Consider the following 15,133-nt stretch of genomic DNA (forward strand, 5'->3'; position numbering starts at 1 on the left):
TCAGCCATTTTCCAACTCATCAATATCCACTTTGTTTCTAGTCTTTGGTATCACAAAAAGTGTTGCTATAAATATTTTTGTATGAAAGGGTCATTCCCCTCATTTCCCTTCGTCCATCATTTCTTTAGAATATAAACCTAATAGTTATATGTCTAGGCCAAAAATTATGCATAGTTGAGTGACTTTGGGGGTAAAGTTCCAATGAATTCCCATGTCAAATGCTTAACACTTCAGATCCAAATAGCAAGACTTCAGCAATAGTTTTTAAATTGATTTTAAAATATGCATTGATAGTGATTATGCAGAACCAGGGATACAGATCAACCACAAAACTCTTTCAACATTAATATCATGTATTAATCACATTTTTAAAAACTGCCATATTCTTTAGTCCACCTGGGATCACTCCATTTACTTCATTAGCCAATCACTGTTCTATGGTTTATATGGTACAAAATTAAGTTAAATATCACAGTCTTCATTTTAGAAACAACTCTTTCATTCTAAAAATGAAAGGGTAATAGGACTTGGTATTTTTCTATTCTTCTTGAAAGCCTATCAATTTAATTTTGCAAAGATCTTACATCTTCTAAAAACTAAGTTACATTAATTCATTAAAGTCTGTGCTAGTTAAAACAAGAAAAACATGCTGTTGAGCAAATTTTAAAATAACTTGTCTAATTTTAAAGCAAAGGAAAGCACAATTTTCTAGTTTATCTTAATTTAGTTCCTAGCAATTTGCCAGGCTAACATTTTCACTGCTTTCCCCCTTATTTTGCACATTCCCTGGGGTGTCTGAAAATTCCAGCTGAGTTATATCTCCTGACAAGTTGTGTTTTACATGTCCACAATCTGTCATTCAAAGAAATACACATTAACTTAGCAACTACTGTATGACTCGTGTTTTCACTGCAATTGACAAACTATGATCCCTAGTTATTTGATGCAAATTTTAGAGGAAATAATTGAAATATCACTCACAGAATTTTCTGAAGTTTCACTCCTTTTATAGTTAGCAATTGGGCTTTTAACTTTTATGAGCATGGACATAATTTCATGCTGATTTTCTACTGCAGGGGGAGAAGTGAGGTTAGGATCAAAGAAGGAATAGAAAGAGGCAGGAAAATGAATTTTTGAATAGTTTATAAAAACAAAGTTTAGGATATATTTTTTCCTGGTCATCATTGGTGCCTTTTCCCCCAGGGATTAAAAAATACAAATGGAATAAAGAGTTTAAAAATACTATTTGCCAAAAACCTAGAAAATACGCAAACACTGAAGCAAACTTTAAAACCTAAGATTTGTAAAATCAGATAGGGTTTTTCACAGTGTCATATAAATTGAGCTGAAAGAGACCATATAAGTCATCAAGCTTAAATCTGTCATTTTACAAAACAGGAAAGTTCAAGAGACTTTTTCAGAGAAAAGAAGGATCAATGTTGTTGTAGGGATTGTGGAAAGACAGAGACAACCAGAAACTATTGGTGAAGTTGTGAATTACTCCAACTGTCCTAGAAAACAATCTGAAATTAATAAAGTTGACTAAAAGGCTGATGCCCTTTGTTTTTTGGAGTTTTTTTGTGGGGCAATGAGGGTTAAGTGACTTGCCCAGGGTCACACAGCTAGTAAGTGTCAAGTGTCTGAGGCCGCATTTGAACTCAGGTCCTCCTGAATCCAGAGTTAGTGCTTTATCCACTTTGCCACCTAACTGCTCTTTTTGTTTTTGTTTTTGTTTTTTGTGGCTGATTCCCTTTGACTCAAAGATCCCACTGCTAGGCATATACCAAAAGGAGGCCAATGACAGAAAGAAAGTTCCCAAACATAACAAAGTATTCAAAAAAGCACTTTTTATGGTAGGAAAGAAATGGAGATGCTCATTGACTAGGAGAGTGGCTAATTGGTCCATGAATATTTACTGCTTCATAAGAAACAGTGAATATGAATAATTCAAAGAAGAGAAGGCATGAATCTGCTAAATAAGCAAAACAATATACACATCTACAATAATATAAGATTAAACTACTTTTCTGAGGTCACACAGAAAGTCAGTAATAGAGTTAAAACTAAAACTAGGGTTCTTGGGCTAGCTCTGGTGCTTTCCGGTATACTAAACTGCTTATACTTTATAAAAAGATTTGTCTTAAAATTGCTTTAAATTATGAACTTATCTAAGGGCAACTGAAACTGGCTCAAATTGTACAAATTTGATTTACATTCAACCTTTTGGAAATGTGCACAGTAAGGAACAGCTGTGTTAAAACCTCAGCAGTCTGACAGGTTGGGTGCACAGATGATTTGAAAGTAAACTTAACTGTTACATTTTTTTATGTAACTAGTTATTTGCAAAGTAGAAAGAGGTGATATGGGGATCCCCTGATTTCCTCATCTAGAGCACCTCCCATGATGCTATACCTGTTCTCTGCCCACTTCCTGTGGGACACATGCTTTTGGCACCTTGCTGACTCACATGTGTCTTGCTGGGATAGACAGTAGCTCCCTAGTCATAGAATCCTAGATTTTGAGCTAGAAGGGACCTCAGAGACCAGCCAGTCCAACAGTCTCATCGCACAGATGAGGAAAATGGAACCCTGGGTGTTTAAACAACTTACTAAAGGTCACAAAGGCAGCAAGCATGAAAAATGAAATTTGAATACAGGTCTTTTCTATTTCTATCCCCTATCTATTTTAAGTCAGTCTTTTATCTCTGTGATAGCAATACTCTGATGCTAGTATTTCCATAGCTTCTCTGCCTCCTGATGGCCTGCACTCACTACCCCAAGTTCTATGACTTTTGAGACTTAGTTACTTAAATTGCCCTCGTTTCCTTTCTTTTTTCTTTATCTACTTCTCCTTTTTTGTTCCTTTTCTTTCTTTCCCTGTCTAGTTGAGTACCTCAGAATCCTCCCTCCTTGCCTCCCCTCCAAAGTCTCTTAGAAACTTTCTTTTATGCCACGCACATTTTTCCAAGATGTTTTCTTTTGTTTTGTCTTGCTTCCAGTATGTTACGGATTTCATTTTCTGATTCATGAATTATATCCTTGCTGGCTCCTTCTATATTCCCTTTACCCTTTATGGGGTTAAAGTCTCTGAAACTCAGGTTTAAACTTCCTCTTCTTTTTGATTTCTACATTATTGCCCATGTAGATTTTACCCCACACTATTTGTTTCCTGTTGTGTTCTGTTCTCAGAAATGGAAATTTATGATGGAAGCAAATGTGAGACCTAAGCAGTGTCCTGTGACTGTGTCCTTAGTCCTAAGGCTTGGTCCTACCCGCTGCTCTCATTATGATCAGTTTCTAATCCTAAACCATGTTATTCTGGCTCTGGTTTTATGCTCGAACTCTACTACTCTGGGTTCTAATTGCCCACAGGTAATCAAACAGAACCTTTTGCTGGAGGTGAGATGCTATCCAAAGATGTACAATTCTTTCCCAGAGAAGTTGGTCTCCCTAATATGCAAATCTCCATCCAGATGCACCCATAATAAAGTCCCTTATCTTATACTGTAGATAGACCTCTCCTCTCTCAAGGGACTGGCCTTCAGAGACACCCTTCTCTTTCTCAGGTGAGACAAACTCCTTTCTACCTACCCCACACCCCAAACTTCTTCCCTCTTCTTTTGCTTTTGTCCTGTTTGTTAGTAGCACTTCCTCTTGTCAAGAGACTATAGGAGTTGTCATTTTGCTCTTCACCTGTGGATCTGGTAGAGGTCCATGACCCTTCCCCTCTATCCCTTACCTCTTCTTTTCTTCATTCATAGGAGTTCCTATTCTGTTGTTCTTTTCCACAGAAGAGATTTGCTTTTGGGGAGTGGGGAGATGCAGTCAACGCAGTGTTCATCCAGCTCTTCTATCGCCCCTTCACTTGATTCTTTAAAATTCTTTTTAAACTTTCAGCCCCTCATGTACCCTTCTTTACCCCAGATGAATCTTTCTTTTTTTAAGCAATAAATCTACACATCTGGAATGAGTGTCTTCACATATTCTTTTCTTGATAATTATATTTACCTTTTTAGTGCCTTTCATAAAAAAGTGTTTGAAAATTGTACCAAATATACTTTATTTATTTGGGTGGGGAGGGCAGGAATGCCTTAAATGCCTTTATTTTGTTAAATGTCCTTTTTCCACTTCTGATTAGGGTCAGGTTTGCAGGATACATTTTGGGTTACATCTTAAGCTCCTTTTGTGGTTGTGGCTGTGGTTGCTGTTCAGTTGTTTCAGTTGGGTCTGACTCTGTGATCCTATTTTGGGGCAAAGATCCTATTTTCTTGGCAAAGATACTAGAATGGTTTGCAATTACCAATTTCCTTCTCCTGCTTACTTTATAGATGAGGAACTAGGACAAACAGGGTTATATGACTTGTCCAGGGACACACAGCTACTAAGTGTCTGAGACTAGATGAATTCATGAAAATGAGTCTTCCTTATTTCAAGCCCAGTGCTCTATTCACTGCAACACCTTTGCTTTTGGAATATATTATTCCATTTTGTGCTGTGATCTACACCAGGCAAACACTTAATAAATGCTTGTTGATGGTCCTGTGTTACTCCAATTACCTTTCTTTCACACCTGAGATTCTTCTCTCCTGGCTGCTTTCAAAATGTGCTTGTTGCTGAAACTGTGAAATTTAACCACTTATACGTCTTAGAATTTGAAGTGTCCTTTATATTCTGGTAGCAATCTGTGGGTTCTCTCAATTAAAGCTTTTCCGGACTATATTCAGAAGTACTGGGCAGTTTCCTAGAATTATTTCCTGTTATTCCCTTCTTACTCATTTCATCTCTAAGAATTCCTAATTTCCTTCAAGACTCAATTCAAGTGACACCTCTCCTAATCAACCCAACTACTAGCAGTCTCCCTGCCAAAGTTTTTGTATAGACATGTGTGTGTGTGTGTGTGTGTGTGTGTGTGTGTAGAGGGGTGTCTCCCCTGTCAATTTAAGATTCTTGGAGGAAGTGACTATTGCTTTTTTAAATCCCTATTGCCTAGTACCCAGCAGGTGCTTAATAAATACTTGTTGATGGATTTAGTTATAAGTACTCCACAATCCTTTTCTTTTGAGATTCTGGTGTTGGAGAAGTGTGCCAAAAGCAACTATCTGGCAGGTCGCATGATCAAAAAGGTCTCTTTTTAAAAAGGTGAAATGTTTTATGAAAAATAATGAACATCAATAAAACCAATTTAATTTGCTCAGTAACTTTATGCGTTTAAACTAATTAATCTAAATGTATAAAGTATCATGATGATTTTTCAATCATCCCATCCAAATCCTCTTCAAGATAATCAGGTCATTCATACTCCTTTACTTTTCCTCTTACATGGTCATAATTTGCATATATTCAATGCTTCTACTTCCACTTCTGTCATTCTCTCCAGCTGTCTCTCATGCCTGGCATGCTCTCTCTCCACTCCAAGTACTGACCTCTCTAATTTCCTTTAAGTCCCAACTAAATTCCTACCTTCTACAGGAAGCCTTCCCCAACTCCTCTTAATTCCAGTGCCTTTCCTCTGTTAATTGCTTCATTTTTATTCTGTATATAGTTTGCTTTGTATTTGTTTCCATCTTGTCCCTACTCCTCTCCCCCCACCCCCATTAGGTTGTAAGCTTCTTGAGGGGAGGAACTGTCTTTTGCCTTTTTTGGTATCCCTCAGCACTTATCACAGTGCCTCTCAATAATATTTACTGAATTGAACTGAATTTTGCATTATTTCATAATGATCTTTCAGTTTTCTTTTCTGATTGTTAGTTTTGATTGCACTATAGTATTGCTTTATACAAATATACCAAAATGTTTTTATTCATTCCCCTATTGTGAGACATTCAACTAACAATCTATTAGTCGCTAAATTCTAGGGCCTCTTCTCAATCCAGCATTTGACATGGTGTACATATCCCCTCCTCCTGAATACTTTATCTTTGCTGGGTTTTGTGACACCGTTCTCTCTACTTTCTCCTCCTCTATGTGTGACCATGCCTTATCCATCTCCTTTGCAAAACTGTCAATCAAGTCCTATCCCTTAGATGTGGATGTCCCAAGGTGATATTCCCAGCTCTCATCTCTTTTCTCTTTACACTCTTTCTGGGTGATCTTATCTGCTCCCACCGGTTCAACTATAATCGCTACAAAAATAACTCCCAAATTTACAGATTTCCAGCCCTCATATCTCTTTTAAGCTCTAGTCTCAGATGGACATTTTCACCTAGATCAATTGACAAGTATTTATTGATCATTGTAGGCACTGTGCTGAGTGTCTGGGATATAAAGCAGGAAACAATGGCTACTCTTGAGTAACTTACATTCAAACAGAAGCAAGGGGGCAGTTAGGTGGCGCAGTGGATACAGCACCGGCCCTGGATTCAGGAGGACCTGAGTTCAAATCCAGCCTCAGACCCTTGACACTTACTAGCTGTGTGACCCTGGGCAAGTTATTTAACCCCAATTGCCTCACCAAAAAACAAAACATTCTCTCTCTATTTTATATATATATATATATATATATATATATATATATATATATATATATGTATATATATATGTATATGTATATATAAACAGAAGCAAGAACAAGTACATATATAAGTATATAAAGAACAAATATGAAGAGAATAAATGCTAATAAATACAAAGTTGCTAAATATAAGGGAGTTTGGGAGGAAGAGCTTTAGGGCAATGAGGGATCAGGAAAGCCTTCTGTAGGTGGTACTTGGGCTGAATCTTGTAGAAAAAGAGTAATTCTATGAAGAGGAGGTGAGGGGGAAGTGTTGGGAGAGGGACAGTAAGTTCAAAGGCCCAGAGAGAGGAGATGGAGTCTTGTGTGTAAGAACAGGGAGAAGACCAGTCTGGGTGGATCATGAACTACAAAATGCAATGCAAAGTGAGGCTAGAAAGAGTGCCACCAGGTTGTAAAGGCTTTAAAAGCTCAACAGAGGAGTTTATATTTTATCCTAAAGGCACTAGGGAGCCCCTGGAGTTTACTGGGTAGGGAAGTGGCAAGGTTAGTGTAGTTCTGTGTCAAGGAAAGTCACTTTGGCAGCAGTATGGAAGATAGATCAGAGTGAAGAGAAACTTGAAACAGAGAAATCAATGAGGTCACACACAATACAATAGTCTAGGCCAGAGATGGAGACTACTCTAAGGTAGTGATTGTGTAAACAGAGAGAAGGTATCAGATATAAGATGTCGTGGAGGTAAAAATGGCAAAATATGGTGACTAAGTGGTATAGAAGGTGGAGGAGAGTGAGGAGGTGAAGATAATGCCAGGGCAACAAACTTGAGACACTGGAAGAATGGTGGTCCTAGGGAACAGGGAAAAGATAATGAGTTCTGTTTTACACACACTGAGTTTGAGATATCTCTGGAAACTCCCATTTGAAATGCTCAATAGTCAATTGGTAATGCAGAAACTAGAGCTCCAGAGATATCTATATCTGGGAGTTATCTGTATGAAGATGATAATTAACCTCATGGGAGATAATGAGGTCACTATGAAAGACAAGAGGACCCCATGATAGAGCCTTAGGGAAAATCCACTGTTGGAGGTGAGAGATGCATGATAAACTGGAGATTGAGGAGTGGGACAGGGAAGAAGAGAACCAGAAGGGAACAGTGTCACAAATACCCAGAGAAGAGGAGGAAAGGGCTGTTAATAGTGTCAAATGTAGCAGATAACTCAAGGATGAGGACATAGCAAAAGACCTCTGGTAATTTTGAAGAGAGCAGTTTCAATTGAGTGATGAGGTCAGAAGCCAGAATGCAAAGGGTGTTAAAAAGGGTGGAATGGTGGCAATGAGTATAAAAAGCCTTTTTCTGAGAAAGGCTAGAGAAATGTGGGGTGATGGTTTGAGGGAATGGTAAGGTCTGATGAACTTTTTTTTTTAACGTGGTAGACTTGGGTATGTTAGAAAGCAGTAGGGAAGGAGTAAGTAGATAGGGAGAAATTGAAGATTATAGAGAGAAAAATATTGAGAGGATAGTGTAGTAGGGAAAATGGGAAGGGTGGGATTAAGGCTATATGTAGAGTGTGTAAAAAAGTTAGCCTTAGCACAAAGAAAGGCCACTTTATTGTCAGAGTGGGAAGCAAAGAAGGAGAGAGTGGGAGATGATGTCAAGGAATTATGTAATAAAGAGAAGGGGGGAAAGAGAGAGCTCACCACAAATGGCCTTGATTTTCTCACTAAAATAGGTCATGGTCTTCAGCTAAGTAAAGGGTGGGAGGGAGTATAGGAGTCTTGAGAGAAGAGAGGGTTTATAATAGTTTCTGTGGGGAGTAAGAGAGAGAATCAATTAGAGAAGAAGAAAAGAATCATCATGATGCAATAAAAGTTCAGTTCAAGCTGGATCACAGGGAATTAGAGTGTACCCAGTTAGTTTAGTCAAATGACTTCCTCTAGCTCCTTTCAGTAGCATGTGAAAGTGGCGAAGGCAGATGGTAGGAGTAATGCAGGGCTGAAGTTTGGCAAGTGATGACTACTGATAGGACAAGAGGTTAGAGATCCCAGAGTCAATGATAGTGGAGAGCTAGCATGGTTAACTACAGGGTAAGGGCCTGAGAAAATACTGAGAAAGTACTTGGCAAGTACTGGAGGTCTTGAGAGTAAAGAACAGTTTTAGGAGAGATGGGACAATTTGAGGTTATGGTCAGATAGATAAATGTCAAGTTTGGCTTTTTGTTGTCTATTTGTTTTTGTTTTAAAGGGAAATAGGTAATTGTGAGATGCAAGGATTCACCATTACTCTAAGACTGAGGAATTGGAAAGGTAAGGAGTTTATAAAAGAATCAACATGGCCACTAAAATTCCCCCAGTCGGGGGCAGCTAGGTGGCACAGTGAATAAAGCACTAGCCCTGGATTCAAGAGGACCTGAGTTCAAATGTGGCCTCAGACACTTGACACTTACTAGCTGTGTGACCCTGGGCAAGTCACTTAACCCTCATTTCACCCGCATGAAAAAAAAATAGAAAAAGAAAAAAAAAGAAAAGAAATGCCCCCAGTGTAAGGACAGGAGTTGAGAAGGAGAGAAAGATGATGGGCCAGGTGCTGAACTCTCTGAGAAAGGAAGAAAGATAGGATAATAGGCATTTCAAATACCAAGTCAAACTTAATACATCCCAAACTGAAAATATTATCTTTCCCCCTAAACCTTCCACTCTAACTTTTCTCTTTTTGTCATAGGAATTATCACCCTTCCAGTCACCCTTCCTTAGAGTATTTTTGGTTCTTCATTCTCTCCCAATCCTTTTATTCCCATTCACAAGTCCACCACCCTAATTCAGGCCCTCATCACCCCTAATCTGCACAATGTAATAGTCTTATTGGTTTTCTTGATCCCTTCTCCAAATAACTGCAAGGTGTGACCATGTCGCTCCTCTGCTCAAGAATTTTCAGTGGGTGCCAATTGCCTCTAAGATGAAATATATGTTTTTGTTTGGCATTAAAGCCCTACATAATCTTAATACATATAGTCTACCTCTTCCTGGGTCATATCACTCCCCCTCACTCTGGGCTAAATGCAACATTCTATTCCCACATCTGCCGGAGCACTTGTGGTCCAGAATGCCTGAAACACTCTTCTCCTCATCACTGCCTGTGAGAATTCCTCAGTGCCTTCAAGGTTCAGTTCCGAAACTGTCTCCAAAGTGAGGCCTTTTCTGATCTCCAACTTGTCTGACCACCTCCCACTTCCAGTAAAATCTGTGGAGTTTTATATGCTCCAGTAACTAAATATATACTTTGTATTTACTTATCTGTAGGTAAATTGTAGCCCTCCATGCCTCAGAAAATATAAACTCCTTGAGAGACTACTATAGGTTGTGTCTTTGTATTCCTGGTGCCCAATATAGTTTTTTAAACATATTAGATTCTTAATAAAAGCTTACTGAACTGTGTGACCTGGAGAAGGTTAAAACCACCGAGTCTTCCCATATGTAAAACAGAGGCAATAATAGTTGCAACACATACATCACTGGACTCTTGTGAATGAAGTACTTTGTAAACTATAAAGTAGGATATAAGCATGAGCCAATCATCATTCCCCTTCTTGCCCTCTATCACACTCACACACACACACACACACACACACACACACTCATGTACACAAGTAATAAAATGAAAACCAGAAAAAACATGCTAGAATGAATAAAAAACTTATATTTATATAACATAGATGACTTAAAAAGTAATTTAATTTTTTCTTCAGCTTTTCCAAAAGAGATTTACACAAATTAAAATGGGATTTTTCTAAAATAGTTCTCTAAGAACAATGGTGAGCTATCCTTTTTTTTGCTCTGCCACATCTTTTGGCAAATTGCAATACAGAATCCCTTTCCCAGTCTTCTCATTTTTGCATTTTAAATTCCCTTATTACTACTCTGTGCTGCCTTTTACTAGATTTCTCTTTGTAGCAATCTTTTCCCTCTATTTCACAAGGTTCAAGGAGTGGATAGTAAGCTGAGGAAGGGTTTGTTGGTTTGTTGTTACAGAAGCAGGAGTCCACTAAGGTACAGGCTAACATTTTCAGAAGAACCACAATACTCACCATCAATCAGCCAACATCACTCTGTCTCTTTTTATCTAAGTGTTGGCCTCCAGCTGCTAACACTTTTATGTTTGCAAAAGAAACCCAGAAAGAAAAGTGACATCCACTGCCTGACATAAGAAATAATTATATACACTTGCTAAATCTAAAGCTATGTAACTTTTTGGTGGGTTGTACCAAGAAGAGAGGGCAGACTGAACTGAGTAATGGGTTGCTACACTCATAATGTTTTGGAAAATGGGCACAGAATGATGTATCAAAAACACGAGGACCCTGATTCCCTTCTATCAGTTTCTATTGCCAACATTATTTCCCAGAATCATGGAAAAATATATTAAATAACTACCTCATGAGTCCTATACCCCTTCACCCTGCTCCAAATCCACCTCATCAAGCAACAAAGTTATAATGGTGCTGAGGGAAAATTTTTCACAGATTCCAAGGAAACAAACCTTTTGATTGACTTTAGTGGCCGCCACAGTCATGTTGCGCAGATCCTGGGGGTTGCAATCGCTGGTATTCATGCAGCAGCTGGGAGGGATCCCATGTTCCACAAAGTATGGGCTGGTGCTCCAGTTAGTGTAATTCTGAACACCACAGCAGCTCAGCTACAAAGAACAAAAAGAAGACCTGGGAAATTACTTGCATCATGATCCCCTTGCCTTCTCTTCACTGTCTATAGGAAAGTGAGTGAGGCCAAGAATCACAAAGTGGTTACTCTCTAATTTTTCACAAGCAGTGAATACCTCACTCACCATCTTCCTCTCTTCTCCAGCTGGAAGCTTAAAAAGGCAGCCTTCAACATCATGTTGATGCTTCCTCAGACATCTTCGTTCCCACAGTTCCTCAGTCACTTTAAAGTGATTCAATCCACCTCAGCCATGCACTGGAGTGGCTAGACTCTAGATCTCACCATTACTCAGAAGTGTTTCCCTTACACAATACAAAGCTAATCTCCTATCATTCCATCTCTCTCCTCCTAAACCTTCACTGAGTCAATTCTTTATTAACCTTCAGTCCCTTCATTAGCTCAGTACTTCCTCAAGCTCTGCATTGACTTCACTTTCCAGTTTTGACCCTACAGTTAACCAGTTCCAGTCCATACTTTCCTCTATCCTTGAGTTTCCTTGCCCCCTGGTCCCATTGTTGCTTATATCTTACCAAGTCCCAACCTTGGATTACTCCCACCATCTGAATTCACTTCTGCTGAATGTGGAATGGAACAATTCAAGCAAACAAACTGACCAGGTCCACTACAAATCTATGTCATAAATAAGTGGATTTTCACTGTCAGGGCAATCCTTTTACTTCTTTCTAATTGATTCTCTAGACCAGGGATTCTTAAAACTTTTCCCACTTGTGACCAACTCCTTTTCACCTGAAAAAAAATTTATGTGACCCCAGGCATATAAATATATAAAATAGGTAAACATAACCTTTTACTGATGCCAAATTTTTCACAACCCCCACATTCAGTTATATGACCCCATATTAAGTCATGACCCAGTTTATGAAGTTTTTCTCTATACTGTTTCCCACAAAGGTTGTTCCAAACTGTTTCTTTTTATCAACTACCCTTCCAGATTTTTTAAAAATCAAATTGTTCTTTTTTTTAAATAATGAAAATCCACCTTCCTTACCTCTTAACCCACCCTAAGGAAAACAGAAAGAAAAACAAAACCTTAATGACATACATAGTCAAGCAAATAAAGTCTGGCATTGGTCATATCCAAAAAATATATACATATCTCAATCTGAGACCATCACCTCTCTATCAAGAGGTGTGTAGCATCTTTCAATGTTAAGTCCTCTCAAATAATGGCTGGTTGTGGCATTGATCAGCATTCTCGTCTTTCAAAGTTTTTCATCTTTACAATATTGTTGTTATTATACAAATTGTTCTCCTGGTTCCGCATCAGTTCACAGTTAAACATTTCTTAGAGCACAATTATACTGAGAAAACTGAAGCCATTCATTGTGAACTTCCTCTTCTCTTCTTCTCTTCATATCTAAACCCCTTGATATTGTCTCCCAGACTCTCCTCCTTTACACTACTCTCTGATGAGATAGCTTTTCTCCTTATCAAGATTACCTTCTCTATATGTGTCCTTGATGCCATTCTCTTCCATCTTCTCTGACTACCTTCAAAATTATATATGCCCTCTCTAATCTTCATTATCTGCCCTATCTGATTCCTTTCATGCTGCCTTCAAATATGCCCAAGTCTCTCCAATTCTTAGTTCACTATATCTTACCAATCACTCAAGAGATCATCCTATTTCCATTTCTCAACCAAACTCTTAGCAAAATCTGTCTACAGTCACCTCATTTACTTTCTCTTGCTCCTCAACCCTTTGAATTCTGGTTTCTTACCTTAACATTCAACTGAATACATTCATTCTAAAATCACCAATTACCTTTTAAATGACAAAGCTGATGGCCTTTTTTCTATACTCCATCCTTCTCAACCTGTTGCCTCCATTGACCTCCTGGAAGTTTTCTCCTGAGTTTTCATAATACTATTCTGCCTTGATTCTCTTCTTACCTATCTATTCAATGCTTCTTTATCCTTCTTAGTTGTAGCATCATACATATTATATCCCTTAACTTTGGGTATACCCCAGGGCTCTATCCTGGGAGCTCTTTTCATTCTCTTTGTGAACTTAAAAGCTCCTATGGATTTAATTATCACCTTAATTCAGGTCACCCTTTAGATCAACACAGCTACCCCAGACTTTCTTCTGAACTCCAATCCCCACATTACCACCTGCCTATTGGCATATCAACTTTCCAGTGGACACAATTCTGCTATTATCACAGCAACTATTCAGGAAGGAAAGGCATGTGTTTAGTTACAAAGGCATGTGACCCACGAGAGATTCACTTTTTCTGTGAAGTTCTTAGTATCTGGGTAAATTGCTGAAAATCAATCTGTAGGAAATGAGCTCAGGGGTACTATTTTATCTCAAGCAATGATATGATGAAAAAATTTTTAAATGATAGTAGATCCTCACAGTGGGAAAGGCTGTAAAATTAAGGATGGTAACACATCACAAACCCCAAACTACGGCTGATGAATGGCTTTGCTAAGAGTTTTTTCTCCGACTGCTCTTCTTGCCATTTTAAACTTACACTCTCCTGCACATCATCCACTGCACGGCTTCTCTCATCATTCCCGTTGTAATTCTGCATGGCTTCAGTGTATGTCCTAAGGAAAGTGTCCTTGATCTGAGGAATGAGAGTAGATAGGCAACATGAGGTTATTCCGCCACTTGAGAATCTCAGTCAACAACAACAAAAGCATTTTTAAATGATTTCTATGGGCTAATGAGACTTAGACCTCAGGAGTAGACACACAACTCTTAAAGCTCATGGTGAATTTAAAGATCACTCAGCCCAATCCCCTCTTTTTTTACAAGAAGTAAATAAGTCCTAGAGATGTTCCTTACACTATTTTATAACCAGATTTTTTCCAATTTTTTAAATCAAGAATAAAACTTAACTTTGCTTCATGAGCTGCAAAAGTATGACCGTCTGGGACTGACAATATAAATGGGTAAGTTGGGCCCAGAATTAAACAGAAGGAGTAGAGCAAACTGAATTTTCTTTAGGAATTTGAAGAGCACCTTTACATACTCCATGCTTCTTCTAAAAAGAAAAGTCCATCTTTTTAATACCAAAATTCTACCAGCATTATTTTATGGCTGTAAGACATGGAACACAACAGACTTAAGAATTCAAGATAAATAAAAGAGAATGAAGAGGTGCTGGGGCAGGGGGGAAGGGGGCAGTAAGCAGCCTGCGACGCACAATCAAGGAATAACTTCAAAGAGAAGTAAAAAATGTCATCAGGGAAATATATAGAGAGGTTGGTGCTGATGACCTAGTTAAGGGGAAAGATGGCAGGTGTACACTCCTGTTATCTTTGTGATGGTGGGAGTCGAGGAAGACTCACAGTACACTGGGTGGACCCTTGTAACAAACTCATGGGAGATCATGGACAAGAAGAATCTCACCTCACTGGAGGGGATATCCAAACTCATGAAATCATAGGTTTATGTGAGCACTTGAAACGCATGACTTAGGGGAGGATAGTAGGGAAATGACTGAAGAAAATGATCAGTTTCTGAAATAGTACCTCTTATCACCTGCCTGAGAATACTAGGGGCATGTTTCTGTCATCTATATGTGAAAAGATATTTAATGAATTGGAAGAAGGGACTGTCAGAGATGGGATAGTATTTAGGGAAGGAAGAGTTTGTGGCTGAAAAGCCAAAACAAGGGGAAGGGAATACAAAATTTTAAGCCAGGGACTGGTTAGTTTCTCCAACCATCTGATTTGGATTTATGTTCCTTTCCATGGTTTCACTCATTCTCACTCAGAGGGGAATTCTAAAGAACAGGTCGTTTTAGGGGATATTAAAACCAGCTGTAGAAATTCCCACTGCTTCTCAGGAAGAAGAAAAAAAGACTGACAGACTTCACTGTCCAAGATTTGCTTAAGAAAAAACGGATGAAGTATTTCCCTTAATCACCTTCTTTGAATTTGTGGTATAGCTTAATTTATTAATTTTTAAATCATCACCACACATATCTA

General features: G+C 38.5%; 1 protein-coding gene across 1 annotated transcript in view; it reads right to left on the bottom strand.

The window, feature by feature from the left end:
* TSPAN7 (tetraspanin 7) overlaps positions 1 to 15,133 on the bottom strand; it is a 114,681-nt gene that overhangs the window by 16,026 nt on the left and 83,522 nt on the right. The window contains exons 4-5 of the mRNA XM_043994625.1: positions 13,669 to 13,764; positions 10,989 to 11,144 (exon numbers count right to left, since the gene is read on the bottom strand). Coding sequence (XP_043850560.1) covers positions 10,989 to 11,144; positions 13,669 to 13,764 — 252 coding nt within the window. The remainder of the gene's footprint in view (positions 1 to 10,988; positions 11,145 to 13,668; positions 13,765 to 15,133) is intronic.

The sequence above is a fragment of the Dromiciops gliroides genome, chromosome 3, assembly GCF_019393635.1.
Source record: "Dromiciops gliroides isolate mDroGli1 chromosome 3, mDroGli1.pri, whole genome shotgun sequence".
NCBI lineage: Eukaryota > Metazoa > Chordata > Mammalia > Microbiotheria > Microbiotheriidae > Dromiciops > Dromiciops gliroides.